Source organism: Phocoena phocoena, chromosome 1 (assembly GCF_963924675.1).
Source record: "Phocoena phocoena chromosome 1, mPhoPho1.1, whole genome shotgun sequence".
NCBI lineage: Eukaryota > Metazoa > Chordata > Mammalia > Artiodactyla > Phocoenidae > Phocoena > Phocoena phocoena.
Genome location: NC_089219.1, coordinates 28,511,401 through 28,529,132, shown reverse-complemented (window position 1 = coordinate 28,529,132; position 17,732 = coordinate 28,511,401). Strand labels below are relative to the sequence as shown.

Sequence of the window (17,732 nt, the reverse complement as noted above, 5' to 3'; positions counted from 1 at the left end):
GGAAGCCCGAGATCCTCTATTTTTAAAATATTGTAGATAGTGATAGAAACATTTTTTCCCTGTGGCTCGTACTTTTGAAAATATTACACTTCTTAATAAAATGTCTTTTTTTTTAAAGAAAAGAAAACCTTATAAAGTATGTCTCTGAGGCTATCCTAATTTCCAGCCTCTCTTTTCCCAATATCCCTTTTTATATAAATTTTAAAAGTTGTCATCTCAAGACCTCTTTCTTTTTTTCCAACACCTGTGTATTTGTACCTCTTTCCTTCTACAGAGGAAACCACAGTCTGTTGATGAAGGAATAGCTTGAGCAAGGCTATGAATTTGATCTCACTGTAGAATAATTACCTTGGTTCTGTTTTATGAACAGTAATTACTGCCAGTACTAACTAGCTATTTCACAGCCGTTGACAAGAAGTATGATTGCACTCTTTATTCGGTGTATACTCTGAATGTCCAGAGGGTGGTAGGCTGTAAGAACAGGAGTAGTGGAAGGATTTGTACTGATAGTCCTTCTGCTTCACTTTAAATATGATTATTTATCTTTCATACCAGGTTATGAATTGTCTCCCACAGCAGCAGCTAATTTCACTCGCCGAAACCTGGCTGACTATCTTCGGAGTCGGGTAAGCAATATAGCAAGCAGCCTTAGGAGCAGAGAAATCTGTGCTTCTTTTCTGTTCCTGTTACACACGAGTAGTATTTTTGCCCTATTTGGCCTTCCTGAGCCCTTACCATTGCTACTTGTTATTTTTCAGTCTTGTTGGATTTGTTTTTTCTTTCTGCATAGTTGCTAATTAAAGCCCAGAGGGTGAATATACATTGCAGAGAATTTGGATGCGGTACACCAACAGGAAGGCCCTGTGATGGCCTTTTAATTTGTTTTCAGTGTTTTCATAGCAAACCATGTTTCTTATTTCCATGCTTGAATTACTCGGTAGTAGAGATAAAACCTTAAAAATAATAATGCAAATTTCATTTTGAGATTAACTGTGTCTTTCAATGGCTCTTCTTGCCTATGCACACAGAATTATTCTTTCTCACTTATTCTGGCCTTGTTTTTACCTTAGAGCTGTCACTGTTCCATTGACAGCATGTTAAAAGATGCAACATTAAGTTAAGGATTGAATGAAAAAAGAAAGAAAGGGGAAAAAAAGGCTTGACTGTATTAAAGATTGTATAGGATGTGCTAAGAACGTTCGTATGATTGCTAAAGGTGTGTATTCCCTTCCCACAGGGACTTTGTAAACGGAGCTTTACCATGTGGCCTTACCCCCTGTGCCTGTTTACTCATCTATGAAATCGAGATAACTTCCTAACCCCGTAGGAGTGCTAGGAAAATGAATGCTTGTAAATCATAATATTTAACATTCATATGACTTTTGCCCAAAGCATTTTGCTTAATAATTTAATCTACTCACTAGTCCGCTGAGATATATAGCAGTTAATTCTCTATCAATGATACGGAATGAAAAGCGTAAAGTGGCAAAGGGATTAGCTCCAGGTCACACAGCAGGTCAGGCAAAAGCTACACTAATGGGGCCATAATTACTTGCCTGCTCTGCCTTGACAGCTCCTTGGTTTTTCAGTAATATTTCTAGAACATAGGTTTTTTTTTTTTTTTTTTTCCATTTGGACTTGATTAAGCTGAGTTATGACAGAAATCAAAACAAGTACAGGCTTTTGGTTTATTTTAGTTATTTTTTACAGATCTTTAAAGCAGTTTATTTTCTAGTGCCTAATAATGCTGAATTGAGAACTCAATAAATAGAATCTCTTTTTTAAAATTAATTTTTATTGGAGTATAGTTGCTTTACAATGTTGTTGTAGTTTCTACTGTACAGCAAAGTGAATCAGCTATACATATACATATATCCTCTCTTTTTTGGATTTCCTTCCCATTTAGGTCACCACAGAGCATTGAGTCAAGTTCCCTGAACTATACAGTAGGTTCTCATTAGTTATCTTCAATAAATAGGATCTCTTTTTCTGTCTTTGACCAAGGGGTTTGTGCAATATGAAGGATTATGAAGTTTGAAGAGAAGCTAGAAACATGATGGGTAGGGGAGAGGAGACAAATTTACATGCATTGTTTTGATCTGGGTGAAAAGTCAGTGGCTTTTTTTGTTCATTTCTCCACCAGAGAGGAAAATGAATCACATATGACCTTTCCTGCCACTTAGAATTTCCTGTGGTATTCAGTAAAGAGTGTGCTGTGCCTTGTTGGGTAAAATATTCCTCTGACTTGTCAAGCAGAATTGGAATAAGAATTCTAGCTTTGGGCACAATAAACACTTGTCTTAAATGCTACAGACATAAGTGAGTTAAGCTTCTTTTAGAATTGAGATAAGAGTGGCAATGTGCTTCATGCAAATGTAGTGAATCCGGTTAATCTCCTAGCAGGAATGTTTGATGTCTTAACAAATAAATATCCCTTGTAGACAGTGACATGGGGCTCTTGTAAATATTGATTACCTCTGCCTTGTGCTTCTAGGTCCAATCCCTGCTCCCCCACCCTCCAGTCAAAATAGATTGTTAGTTCTAAAATACTATTTCATATTTCAGTCATTTTATTATGGGGAGAGAGGTGATGGTAGTTTTTCAGTCTTCCTAATAACTAAAAAGTCACTAGATTTGGTACGTTTGTATAGTCACACCAGTTGGCACATGAGACTTACTTTAAGTCAGCCAGTTAGCATGTGTAACTTTGTGTCTGTAGCTCAAATTGTTTGATTTCCGGTTTGCTGTGTACTGTGCTGTTTGCCAATTTTTTGTAAATTGGTTCTTTAAGATGTAGGTGGTTTAGCTTGTTGGTTAAACACAGTGTCTGGAATTACACTGCCTGGGTTTAAATCTTTGCCCACTGACTTGCTAGCTATGTGTCTTTGGACAAATTCTAAGCTTAATTTCCCTACTTATAAAATAATGGCACCTACTTCATAGAGTTATTATAAAGATTAAATGAGGTAATCATGCAAAGTTGTTAGCACAGTGTATGGCACATAGACCTAATTAATACATTCACTTTTGTTTTTATGCTGCTCTTACTGTTTGGTCAAAGAAACAATTTAATAGCTATAAGTTATTTTTCTATTGGAGATTGTTGTGCTATTTTAGTTGAACTGATTTGCTGGTAAAGAGTGGGATACTGGTATTGATAAGGAAAATAGAAATAAACCAACATTGACCATCTATTATGTGCTAGGCTTCTTTCTAGATTGACGCAGTCCAGTACGGTAGCCACTAGTCATATGTGGCTAATTAAATTTAAAATAATTAAAATTATCAATTGATGAATGGATAAAAAAGATATGGTATACACACACACACACTCACACACACACACACACACACACACACACACACACACAATGGAATATTACTCAGCCATAAAAAAGAATGAAATTCTGCCATTTGCAACAATGTGGACGGACCTAGAGGGTACTAAGCTTAGTGAAATAAGTCAGAGAAAGACAAGTACTCTTATCATTTATATGTGGAATCTAAAAAATAAAACAAATGTATATAACAAAACAGAAACAGATTCACAGATACAGAGAACAAACTAGTGCTTACCAGTGGGGAGAGGGAAGAGAGGAGAGGCAAGATAGAAGTATGGGATTAAGAGATACAGACTACAATGTATAAAATAAATGAGCGACAAGGATATATTGTACAGCACAGGGAAGTATAGCCATTATTTTGTAATAACTTTAAATGGAGTATAATGTATAAAAATATTGAATCCCTGTGTTAGATACCTGAAACTAATATAATATTGTAAATCAACTATGTTTCAATAAAAAATTTTATTTCAATTTAATTTAAAATTCAGTTCCTAGGTGAGAGTCTCCTGGACTTTGAAAGAGAAGTAAATTTTTGTTTCTTTAAAAAACTTTGGTTCCTCCGTCACATTAGCCACATTTCAAGTGCTCAATAGCCACATGTGGCTAATGGCTACCATATTGGACATTACAGATATAGAGCATTTTCATCATCAGAGAAAGTTTTCTTGGACAGTGCTATCCTAGATAACCGTATATGGGACCTTATTTAATGCTTCTTATGATACCATAAGATGAGTTAGTCCCATTTTGCTTACAGAGATGCTAAGACTGGTTAATAGAAGGGTTAAATATTTCTCTTATGTGTCCAAGTATACGAGAGGAATATTTCTCTTACGTGTCCAAGTATACCAGAGGCACATATATCATCTATAAAAGGCTGAAGTAAGACTCTTAACTTCAAATACCATACTGTTTCATACTATCTCCTTTATTAGTTACTGGACTAATGTACAAGTGTGCTTGTTCATTTGGGGAGGCATGAAATGTTCAGTTCTACTAAAAAGTCAAGATTTCCACATAGGATTATATAGTTAAGGTATAAATATGTGCCCATGGTAGGTGTTCAATAAATGTTTGCTGAATAAATGTCATCCAGTTAGGTCCACATATACCATTGAAAATGTTATTGTGCATTTATACACTGGAAGGGAATTTTATTAAAGTATTCTTAATGAATAGGTGTTACTTCTTCATGTAAGAATTAAAGATATGAAATCAGCAGGAGAAGATGAAAAAGACACACAGATTGGAGGAAAAAATCAAGAGCCTTCTTAGTTTTTATTTAGACGCATGTGTACAATTAAGTTGGTCTGCTCCTGGTTAGACCCCAACGAACGAGAAAGGGCTTATTAGGATTTTGCTATAGGTTTGACTCCCCAATTTCAAATATTTTTTGCCCCCATCTTTTTTTTTTTTTTTTTTTTTTTTTTTTTTGTGGTATGTGGGCCTCTCACTGTTGTGGCCTCTCCCGTCGCGGAGCACAGGCTCCAGACGTGCAGGCTCAGCGGCCATGGCTCATGGGCCTAGCTGCTCCACGGCATGTGGGATCTTCCCGGACCAGGGCACGAACCCGTGTCCCCTGCATCGGCAGGTGGACTCTCAACCACTGCGCCACCAGGGAAGCCCTTTCCCCCAATCTTAAATGCTTATGAGGCTTCTTTGAGCATGGATTTTGGAGTCAGATCTACCAAAGTTCTGGTCTCTTCTCTGGTATGTACTAGCTTGTGTAATCTTGAATAAGTTACTTATGTTTCCTGAGCCTCACTTTCTTCATCTGTTAAGAAGGAAGGAGTGATCAGTTGTGGCAAATTATATATGCCATTGGTTTAATAAATTTAATAAAATATATTTTGAATGAGTGAATGGTAACTCCCTGAAAAATAATAAGTATTTAATAAATGACTCCATCATTAAGGAACTGCTAGATTTTTAACAGGATCATTTTGAAAAATTTGTAATGACTTACAGGCATAGTTTGCATGATGTTTGTTTAACTTCTTATGATTTGATTAATGGACTACAGAAGGGAGAGTGATGAATTATGGAGCTATTTCTTGCTTGAAATGAATTATGTGGCACATTTGGTGTAGTCCATATGAATGCCCTAAAATTATCTGTTATTATCCATGGAGATCTCCGTTTTACATATGTGGGAACTGAGAGATGAACCAGCCGGATTTGATATACTTGGGGAACGCAGAGTTTGTGACAAGACTTAGGGTAGAATGCTGGCCTCCATGGTGTGTAATCTTCAGGGCTTTACTATACTGCTATTCACTGGCCAAAGTGTTTTCAGAAAACCTTTTCTGAAGTGCTTGATGAGCCTTTGGTAATTTATCTTCTTATGGGGCTATACCTGTAAATGTTTAGCAAGCAAACAATAGAAATAATGTTGGAAAAATATCATCCAGCCTGGTATGGTGGTTTTCAAACTTTATTACATGAAGCTGCCTCAGGAAACTCACCAAGGAAGACCAGTGTAATGAAACTTTAGCTCTGTTTCATATAGATCAGCTCAACTTCTATCTATTTTAATTTTTTTTCTTTGTTTTTTTCTTGTTTGGCCATGCCGCATGACTTGTGGGATCTTAGTTCCCTGGCCATGTATTGAACCCGGGCTCTGGCAGTGAAAACACCGAGTCCTAACCACTGGACCACCAGAGCATTCCCAACTTTTATCTAGTTTATATATAGGAATTCCATGTAAGGTTTTATTTGAAAAAGTGACTTCTCTGTCCCTTTCCTACTGAAGTTTGAAAACTAGTATAATTGCTGCAGGAGGTATAGCACTAGCTCTCCCATGAGCTAGATGAAAAACCTTGGGAGAAAAAGCATATGGGTAATTTTTATGGTTTCTTCCAGCTCGCAAATAGCATGATTTAAAGATCTGATGTCAAATACTACAAAGCTACAGTAATCAAAACAACGTGGTATTGGCACAAAAACAGACATATAGATCAATGGAACAGAATAGAGAGCCAGAAATAAACCCACATACCTATGGTCAATTAATCAATGACAAAGGAGGCAAGAATATACAATGGAGAAAAGACAATCTTTAGCAAGTGGTATTGGGAAAGCTGGACAGTTACATGTACGTCAGTGAAATTAGAACACTCCCTCTCACCACGTACAAAAATAAACTCAAAATGGTTTAAAGACCTAAATACAGGACATGCCACCATAAAACTCCTCTAAGAGAACATAAGCAAAACATTCTTGGACATAAATTGTGGCAATATTTTCTTAGGTCAGTCTCCCAAGGCAAAAGAAATAAAAGAAAAAATAAAGAAATGGGACCTAATCAAACTTAAAAGCTTTTGCACAGTGAAGGAAACTGTCAACAAAACAAAAAGACAAAGTACGGAATGGGAGAAAATATTTACAAATGATGCTACTGACAAGGGGTTAATAGCCAAAATATACTAACAGCTCATAAAACTCAATATCACAAAAACAAACAACCCAATTAAAAAGTGGGCAGAAGACTTAAATAGACATTTCTCCAGAGAAGACATACAGATGACCAACAGGCACATGAAAAGATGCTCAACATTGTTTTTTCGTTTGTTTGTGTGTTATAAATTTATTTATTGTATTTATTTAATTTTGGCTGTGTTGGGTCTTTGTTGCTGCGGACGGGCTTCTCTAATTGAGGCGAGCGGGGGCTACTCTTGGTTGTGGTGCATGGGCTTCTCATTGTGGTGGCTTCTCTTGTTGTGGAGCACAGGCTCTGGGCACACGTGCTTCAGTAGTTGCAGCACACGGGCTCAGTAGTTGTGGCTCGCGGGCTCTAGAGCACAGGCTCAGTAGTTGTGGTGCACGGACTTACTTGCTCCTCGACATGTGGGATCTTCCCAGACCAGGGCTTGAACCTGTGTCCCCTGCATTGGCAGGCAGATTCTCAACTACTGTGCCACCAGGGAAGCCCTCAACATTGTTAATTATTAGAGAAATGCAAATCAAAACTATAATGAGGTATCACCTCACACCAGTCAGAATGGCTATCATCAAAAAGTCTACAAGGGCTTCTCTGGTGGCGTAGTGGTTGAGAGTCCACCTGCGGATACAGGGGACACGGGTTCGTGCCCCGGTCCGGGAAGATCCCACATGCCGTGGAGCGGCTGGGCCTGTGAGCCATGGCTGCTGAGCCTGCGCATGCGGAGCCTGTGCTCCGCAACGGGAGAGGCCACAACACTGAGAGGCCCACGTACCATAAAAAAAATAAAAGTAAAAAGTCTACAAATAATAAATGCTGGAGAGCGTGTGGAGAAAAGGGAACCCTTGTACACTGTTGGTGGGAATGTAAATTGGTGCAGACACTATGGAAAACACTATGGAGGTTCCTTAAAAAATTAAAAATAGAGTTGCCATGTGATCCAGCAATCCCACTCCTGGGCATATTTCCAGAAAAGGCAAAAGCTCTAATTCGAAAAGATACATGTACCCCGATATTCATAGCAGCACTATTTACGACAGCCAAAACATGGAAACAGCCCAAGTGCCCATCAACAGACAACTGGTTTAAGAAGATGTGGTATATATACACAGTGGAATATTACTCAACCGTAAAAAAACAATGAAATAATGCCATTCACAGCAACAATGATGGACCTAGAGAATATCATATTAAGTGAAGTAAGTCAGGTGGAGAAAGACAAATATTTTATGATATCATTTATATGTGGAATCTAAAAAAATAATACAAATGAACCTATATACAAAATAGAAACAGACTCACAGACCTAGAAAACTATGGTTACCAAAGGAGAAGGGGACGAGTGGGGGTTAAATTAGAAGTATGGGATTAACAGACATAAACTACTCTACATAGAACAGATAAGGAACAAGGATTTACTATATAACACAGGGAACTATATTCAAGATCTTGTAATAACCTATGATGAAAAACAATCTGAAAAATATATATATAGCTGAATCACTTTGCTGTATACCTGAAATGAATACAATCTTGTAAATCAAAACTATACTTCAATTTAAAAAAAAAAAAATCTGATGTCAGGACCGTAACCTGACTTGAATTTATTTTTTTCAGTGAAAGGGAAAGAATATAAAGGAGAGAATTTCAGGTATCAGTCATTTCCAGACATGACTCGTCTCAGCACTCTGGCCTGAATTTGAGTGTGTTTGGTCTGGTTAATATTAGGCAGGTATTGTGTGGTCCTGTCCTAGAAGAACCCTGTTGCTTTGAGCCTTCTATTCAAAGGACAATATTGTCCTCGTGCCTTTGGTGGCTGGCCTAAAGATATCTGTTTATTGGTATCAGTGAGGTCATGTGACCTTGTGAACAGATGGCCCAGGTGGAACCTTGACTTTGCAGGTCTTGTCCCCTAAAAACAACCAACCATTTGTTACATGTGATTAAAATATCACTAACAAGGGTAATTTCACAAGCTTTGGCAAACGTGGTTAGCAGGATGTGACATGACACAGCACTGCCTTCTTCCTCCATGTGCCATCTCTCTTGAGGCCTCATCTCCCCTGCTCACCCCCGTCTCACCCATGCCCAGGCTTGTCTTCCAGCTCACCTGCTCCAGATGGGTGGCACAGTGGGAGGACACTGGCAAAGGCAGATGTGTTTATTTTCCAGAGACACAATGTTGTGCTCCTGCATATGGCAGTGCCTTGAAGCAAATGGCAGCCTTTGACACTGCTGCCATGCAGCCTGGGCATCTTGACAGACAGAGCTGGCTTACTTTTGGTGATGAGGAAATTGAAAAAAAATACCAAGATGTTCATCATGAAACTCAGGGAGTTTCAATGCAAGCAGTGTTGTTTTTAGACCTGGAGAGCAGTTTTCTTCCCTGCCAGACCTCAGTTAGCTAGTCAGCTAGCTGGATTTTCACTATGGGCCAAGAGTTAAATGTCTGTTAATTACTTTTGTCTACTAACCTTAATAGAACATAAAGTAAAAACTTAAAACATATGGCTACATATAGATGGACATTCAATGGTATTGTAAGACATGTGCATCCCAGGTCACATCTCACTGGAATCTCTTAGGATTGGGAGTGGCTCATATCTGCCCCATTGGAGATACCACTGTTCTATTTTTAGTGGTCATTTTGATTATCCAAAGGCCCAGGGACAGATGTGCCTTGAAGTTGAGATGCCTTAATTAGTATGACAACACTTTGTGCTTATAGTGTTTTTCTGCCAAGAAGAAGAAGAATTCTGACACCTGCCCTTTTAAGCAGTTTGCTTATACAGTCATTAGGGCTTGACTCATTCCATTAAGGAGACAAAGACTTGGATGTTGAGTCATTACACTTACTAGTCTCCTAGAAAAAAATGGCTTAAGAACATCCTTCTTTAAAAGTTACTGGCTTTGGGGCTTCCCTGGTGGCGCAATGGTTGGGAGTCCGCCTGCTGATGCAGGGGACGCCGGTTCGTGCCCCGGTCCGGGAGGATCCCGCATGCCGCGGAGCAGCTGGGCCCGTGAGCCAAAAAAAAAAAAAAAAAGTTACTGGCTTTATCAGGAAACCTTTTTTCTTTTTTTAAAATATGTGCTGTTTTTCCCAGTCCTGGCGCTGATAGAGTGAGGAGTTAGCAGGTGTAAAGCCCTCCCCGCTCCCCTTCCCCATCTCTCTCCAGGGGGTTGTATGTGAGAAGGTGTTGCTTTCTCACTCAGAGAGCATATATGTGCTACCCTGTTGTATGCCTGCTGTGAGCCTAGAGAACCCCTCTTCTGGTTGAATGGAATGAGCCTATTGGGTGGCTGGGGTTGTGTGACCCCATAATGCCAACTTTTCACTTAAAGCATCTTTCCTATCCACAATGGGAATGAAGCAAATACAGGTAATTGGTCTTAAATTTGTGTTGTTTTGAAACTTGTGTCTTGACAATTATGTGGTTTCCTGTTAAGGTTTGGTTTAAGCTGTAAGCAGCAGAGTGTTTACCATTAGAAGTGTAGATTTACCCTACCTTTCAAGATTGCTTTAAACCAGTGCCTTGGCCTGTGGGGGCATGCCCTCACACATACTCACAGATAGAAATACACATGTACCCTGGCATCTTAGTGCTTCTCTTTACCTGCCATAGCCCAGGATCACGCAGAGATATGAATTCAGGGGCTGATCCAAAAAACTGAGGTTTTCTTTATTCTCTCCCACAGTTATCTAAAATGAAGGGGAATGGAAAGCCTCTGGAGGGAGAAATAGTTGACTGTTCTGTGTCTTGACCTTGGTTGTAGTTAAATGTATGTTCAGTTTATTCATTAAGCTGTACATGTGTATTTTATATACTTTTATGTGAGTGTGTTGTTCCACCAAAAAAGTTTAAGAGAATAAAACGGAAGAGTAAAGGGGTAGGAAAGCGTAACACATTTTTTAAGAGCTAAAAATGAAAAAAAGTTCAGATTTACCATTATTTTTGAGTGTAGACAGTAGAGCAGATAGCATGAACTAGATTGGAAAGAAAAAGGGAAGGGAGAGGAAATAATCTCTGAATCCTTATAAACTGAAATGCCCTGCCAGAATTCCACATTTCCCTTTCTGATGCCTCCTAATTTGTACAGTTTTGTACAGCTGAGAAGTTCCATAGGTGCTGATAGCCATCCATTCAACAAATCTACAGCCTGCATTGTCCTTGGGGCTGAGGAAACAGAGGTGCAGAGCTCAGTGTGTGCCTTCAGATGGGGCAATAGAGAAGTAAATAGTCAACTGTACTGCAGAGTGACAAGTACTGCAGTAGCCTTACAGGTAGTTGCTCTGCGAATAGAGCCTAACTTGAGCTTTGAAGGACCAGCTGTCATTAAAGCAAAGATGAAACAGAAAGGAAAACTGGAGGCGCAGACCTGAAGGAGTGTGAGAGAGCAGGTTAGGTTAGGCACAGTGATTTTCTAATGATGTTTGGGGCAGGCACAAATAGTTCTCTGAACCTCCTATTCCTAATTTTTTATCTGTTTTAACTAGTGGAGTACAGAATACAAAGTAGGGCTCTATTGATGGGAAAACAAATAGAAATAAATAGCCTTATATAGTTTTTACTATAAACACATATACAAAATCCATAGTCTAAAGTAGTTTGTTAAATATGGCTCAGGGTTTTAGGGGAATGGTAAGAGATTGAAACTAGAGAGGTAGTCCGTGTTACGAGGACTTTGATGAAAAAGCATTGTGCTAAAAGCAATGGGCCTCTCTGGAAGCTTGTTGGCTAAGAGGGGGTTAACATGATCAGATGAGATTTGGTTAGATCATTGGCTACTCTTTGGTAGAGCATTTAGGGAAAGTAGAAGAAAGCAGGGAGACCAATGTGGAGCTTTCATGTCCATTGAAGAGGTAGGGGTAACTTGTGTTGGACCTAGGCTGCTAATGGGGAGCACTGTGTTCTAATAGAAGGGCTTTTTTTTTTTAGGCTGCACTGTGTAGCATGCGGGATCTTAGTTCCCCGACCAGGGATTGAACCTGTGCCCCCTGCATTGGGAGCACAGAGTCCTAACCATTGGACCGCCAGGGAAGTCCCTAGAAGGGCTTCTAAATAGTCTTTTCCCCAGGATTTCCTAGTTGCTATGGACATCTGAAAACATATACAATTATATATAGTCCTAAATAGTCTTTAGCAGCAGACTTACTTCTTAACTCAGGGAGATGAATCAGCTCAGATGTTCAACATGCAAAGATATTCATGGGTGTGAGTTCCCTGGTGGCCTAATGGTTAGGATTCCGGGCTTTCACTCTGGTGGCCCAGGTTCAGTCCCTGGTTGGGGAACTGAGATCCCGTAAGCCGAGTGGCATAGCCAAACTCCCCCCCACAAAAAAAAAACAAAAAAATACCCCCCAAACAAAGATATTCATGGGCATGCTTAGCATGTACAACTTAATATACATATGCCTTGGGGTGTACAGAGTGTGGCTTCTGCACTTGAATTTTTTGAGAACTGACTTAAAGGTATATGGAGTCTTATATTTTCCCTGGACACTGCCAGCTCATGAAAAAAAATTCAGGTGGCCTTGTTGCGGACATGGTATTATTGGTTTTACTATTGCACAATCAGCGATTTTATTTTGATGTTTGGGAGAAAGCAGTATTTTTGATTAGCAAGTAAAGTTAATGTAGAAAACAAATACTGTGTTAACTAGTTGGTATAATAAGGCATCTGTGCCTTGTTGCATTTCAACTCATTAAATTTCTAAACTTCTAATTACGAGAAGATTACAACTTTCATAGAAGAACCATTCAAACTTCGGGTTAGTGATGGTTTTAGAAAGTAAAATTTACAGAAATTTCATAATTATTGTGGGGTAACTTTAAAATATAATTTTGCTAAAAATTGAGATATACACAATGTTTAATTTTTTGCTTCTAAAATTCAGATTCATTTGACATTTATTGGGCACCTACTACTTCCTAGGCCTTCTTCTAGGAACTTTAACACAGATGAGTACTTTTCATTCCTCACAGCTATCAGGCAAGCAATACTGTCCTCCACGTTCAGATGGGGCACTTGAGACTTCAAGACCAAGTGGACTGTCTTTTGTAGCACAACCGTAAAGCGATAAAGCCACTTTTGACCTTGAGCCTTTATTATTTTTTTTCACAAAAACACATGCCTAACTTTTGACTTAATGGCATTTTAAAAACATAGGTTTTTCAAATAATAATTTAAAAGGTGTTTTGCTTTTAAAGTTTGAAATGTTGGTTGTGGGAATTCCCTGGTGGTCCAGTGGTTAGGACTCTGCACTTTCACTGCCAGGGGCACAGGTTCAGTCCCTGGTCAGGGAATTGCGCGGGGCGGCCAAAAATAAAAATAAAATAAAATGTTGGTTGTAAATGCAGTGATGTTCCTGAGCTTAAGTTCAAGAAATCATCCATTATAAGAATTTTTGCCAGTGTGTTAAGCAAAATTATTTGAACACGAGCTAATCGTTGTTAAAGGAGAGTGAACACAATGTTTATATTATGCTTTTGCATCTGCCAGCATCAAACGAGTATGCCAAATACACTTTCAGAGAATGAACTAAGGCAGACAAAAGAAATGGGAAAGCTTGGTTAGACAGTCTCATTTTCAGAGTAAGTTTCTTTTATTTTGTCTTGGGCTTCTGGAAATAAAAGGTTTGCTTCACTTGAGGCACACTTGCTTCCTTATTTTTTAATTTAGTGTGAGAATTTATAAACATGGGCTGGTTTGTGTTTTAGTGCAACAGAAGATGAGTGTATCTGAAGCAGGAAAGAATGAGGAAAGTCAGTCAGTTTAATTTAACTTCTCTGTGGTGAAGCTCAGTCTAGTATTCTGATTCTGATCAGTTTAAACTCATACTATTTTTTCCGTCACAAGATTAAGAGGAAACTATTTTCAACTTCCAACATTGTACCTCCTTTTTTTCCTCTGAGTGGTAACAGTAGGTAACAGGACTGGTCCCAGCTTGTGATCATGAAGGAGCAATAGGCCAGTTTTTTCTCAGCTCCCAGAACTGCTCTCTTCAACTTAGGTGTACACAGTCTTCGAAATTAGCCTCTCTGCTTCATCTCTCTTCTTTCACTTATTCCTCTGCTTTGTCTCCAGACCTACCTGTCACCCCTTTCTCATTGGCATTCTCTGTTTCATACTGAATTACTTGTACTTCCCCTAACCTGCTGTGTGTTCTCTCTTGTATCTCTGCCTTTGCCTACTCCAGCACTTTGCTGGTCATTCTCCCCTGAATGTACTTCCACATCTCCAAAGGCTAACTGTTTTTTTTTTTTTGCGGTACGCGGGCCTCTCACTGTTGTGGCCTCTCCCGTTGCGGAGCACAGGCTCCGGACGCACAGGCTTAGCGGCCATGGCTCACGGGCCCAGCCGCTCTGCGGCATGTGGGATCTTCCCGGACCGGGGCACGAACCCGTGTCCCCTGCATTGGCAGGTGGACTCTCAACCACTGCGCCACCAGGGAAGCCCAAAAGGCTAACTCTTAATTGTTGGTTAAAACTCAATTTGTCATTTTCCAGGGAAACTGTATTTCTCCACATATGTTCGTCACTCATGAGGGCTTCTTTGTGCTCTCATGGCAACCTACGAATACCTCTGCCATAGTGTCCTGTTGTAATTGTTTCCTTTATTGTCTTCCGCATGTGAACTTAGGAATGTGTGTTTGTATAAATAAAACCTACCAACTGGCTGACTCTTCATTCAGTCTCATGATTTCAGCTATACATTATTTTTTCTTTCCAGCTACTTCTGAACAGCTCAACTTAAGCCTCTTTCGGCCTCAGTTGAGTTTTTTACATTGCTCCTCCACCTTTCCGTTTATTAAACATTCTCTTAACTCCTCTTTTTCCCTCATCTTCTGTTCTACTATTCATTAACTCCTATCTATTCTACTTTCTAAATATTGATATATCTTATATTCCATATCTCCCCCTCCATCCCTACTGCTTCTGCAATTTTCTAACACATGAAAAAGGCTTGTATTGTCATGGGAATGGGAGCAGTTTTCACTGGTTTCTCCATGGTTTACATACTGATGTTCATATTCTTTTTTTTTTTTTGGCTGAGCCGCATGGCTTGCAGGATCTCAGTTCCCCAACCAGGGATTGGACCTGGGCCACAGTAGTGAAAGCCCAGAATCCTAATCACTAGGCCAGCAGGGAACTCCCCTGAAGTTCATGTTCTTTAGTCTAGGAAGCCAGTGACAGTATCGTTTCAATTCCTGTTATCCCACTTCCTCTCTGCTTCTTACTGAAATCACCTAATTCACTAAGTATACATGTCCCATATTCACCAATACCCAAATATTCCATGTTCCTCCATGTTTCTTTACCTTCACATATGCTGTTTCCTCCATCTGAAATCTTTCCTACTCCAGTCTACCTTCTCAGCTCCTTCCAGATCCAGGTTTCCATCTTTGTCACCTGGCACAATGCTTCTCACATAGTAAATGCTCAATAACATTTATTGAATTTATAATGTATTCATATTCCACATGCAAAAGTGAAGTTGGTTGGGGCATTTACTCATTTCATAATTATCCTGTGCAGTCTCGGAGAACTCTTGCAGGATTTGGTTGAGGCCTTTTGTAAACTCTATGTTTTTGCTTAAGGCATAGTCACCACTGTTATTAGGAAAAGAGATTGATGAGTTTCCTGAAAAAGGACTCCGTCAGAGAGGATTAAAATCAAGGTGCAAATGATTCTGTATTGCTTAGGCATTAGGGATAAGTAGTTCTTCCCCTGCCCAGCCCTATCCCCATCCATAGAACCATAATCTCTTCAAGCTGGGAAAAGTACTTGGTCACAAGGACAGTTGGAAGCTGCCGAAATCTTTTAGATTTTTTAAAAGTGTTAAATAGTGAACATTGAAATTCCAGTATAGGTGCAAAGTCTTTCTTTAATTAAAATGGCAAAATTGACATTGAAATTTTAAAGTTATACCACCAAACCCAGCCAAAGGAGATAGCTAATAAATTCTGTTGGTTATTGGAAACAAGCTCCTGATTCAGAGTTCAGAGCACCAGTGTAAGAAAATAGCAGTGGATCCATTTTATTTATTAACAAAGTTGAAAAACTGGGCATTGGCAAAGCAGTTAAGGTGTTGGCATCTATTTATTTAGTACCTACTACATATCTTGCATAGTTGTAGACCCTTTAGAGGAGTCATAATGGTCTGACGTTAAACCTGCCCTTTTAAAACTTAAAATATTATTGGTCATATAAGATGTAATACATGAAATAGAGGACAATAGATGCTGGTATGCAAAATAGTACATTCTGAACTGTTTGAGTATGAAACTGACATTTACATATTGAATCATATTTTCACACTAATTTCCATTTTGTGGAGGCAGCATCGTTTCCTAGAAAAGCACACAAGTCTTGGGATCAGAAAGCCTGAATTCTGGTCCTGACTCTAATTAGCCCTGTGGTTTAGGGTAAGTCACTGTCCCCTCTTTGAACCCGAGTCCCCACATTTGTGAGAGGGACATTGGATAAACTAGATGAGCCCTTAGATCCCTTCTAACTCTGTAAACTGCATTTTTGTGAAATATTCTCGGTGCCAAAGATGGAATTTTAGGCAGCTTTGGCAATCGGCTGGACTAAATGAAAGAGCAGGCACTGTCTCTGTTTAGAAGTCTGTTTATTGAAACACTGTCATCATTAGCTAAATCCTCTGTCCCGTTGGTGGTTCTGCCTCTCCTACCAAATTCCCGACCCACGAGGGATGGGATTATGCGTCACACGCTTAATGTTCCAAGGTGTGCAGCACATTGCAAAAGAAACCGCATCGTTCTCTGAGGCACCTGACTCACAGCGGCATCGTCCTGTTCATTGAGAGGTGGCAAAGGCTGGCCTGGCTCCAAAGGAAGACTGTCAATTCCTCTCCTTTTCTGTGTCCACGCTCGGCAGGGTGCTTCCTCACGCCCACCTCTCTCCCCCTTGCTGTGACTTTGGCTTCCGCCAGATGTCACACCGCTGCTTGTCACCGCCCAGACTCTCTTCACTGATTTTGTTGTTTCAGTGTATTTATCACAACTGTTCTCTTGAGCTGTAAAATTTATGGAATTTCACACTCTTCTTAATCACTACAGTGTTTCTTTTTCATGAGAGAGAGAATATACAAGGAGTTGTATGCACAAGAGTTAGAGGGAAGGAAATGCTCCATCAAACTGAAGGAAAGTTTGCATGTGTGTGCCATGTACACCCCCCACTCCCAAATGTACAAGGAAATTGAGCTCAGATGTACAAAGTGAAACTGAACTCAGTTCTGCAGGGCTCAGGGGTACTTAGGAAGTCCATTTCAATCCCAGGGAGAGGGACATAAGAGATATGCTTATTGGCTAATTCCCCTGGCTTAAATTGTATTCCTTTTAGCAACCAAAAAAAGGTGGATAATTTATTGGCACTCTGTGGTAGTTAGTACATCTCCTTCTTCTTCGTTTTTTTTGAGCCTCGCCTTGCGGCTTGTGGGATCTTAGTTCCCCGACCAGGGATTGAACCCGAACCCAGTCCCTTGACAGTGAAAGCTTGGAGTCCTAACCACTGGACCGCCAGGGAATTCCCTGGTGCATCTTCTTGATCTTATTATTATCTAATCAGATCTGTTAATAATGCTGTCAGATCCTAAAAATGATGGGGGTGGTGGTGGTGATGATGGTGCTATTACTATGGAACAGGCATTTCATTGAGCAGTTTACATTTATTTATTTAAACCTTGCCATAACCCCGTAATGATGGATACTCTTATTATCCCTGTTGTATAGATGAGGAAATCTCAAAATGACTTAAAGCTCTTCATTTTAAAAATAAGCTTACCTCATGTATTTTTTTAAGGGAGGAAGAGATACCAATTTATCTAGGTTTTTTTCTTTTCTTCTTTCTCTACTTGTAAAAAGAGGCAAAATTTTGGTGGTATTTTATTTTAGAAACTAAAGTTCATTTTGAGTTCCCAGG

General features: G+C 39.5%; 1 protein-coding gene across 2 annotated transcripts in view; it reads left to right on the top strand.

Moving 5' to 3' along the window:
* The window catches only part of PSMB2 (proteasome 20S subunit beta 2), a 36,993-nt gene that overhangs the window by 7,052 nt on the left and 12,209 nt on the right, over positions 1–17,732 (top strand). For both annotated transcript variants that reach the window (XM_065882300.1, XM_065882308.1), the window contains exon 3: positions 556–626. In XM_065882300.1, coding sequence (XP_065738372.1) covers positions 556–626 — 71 coding nt within the window. The remainder of the gene's footprint in view (positions 1–555; positions 627–17,732) is intronic.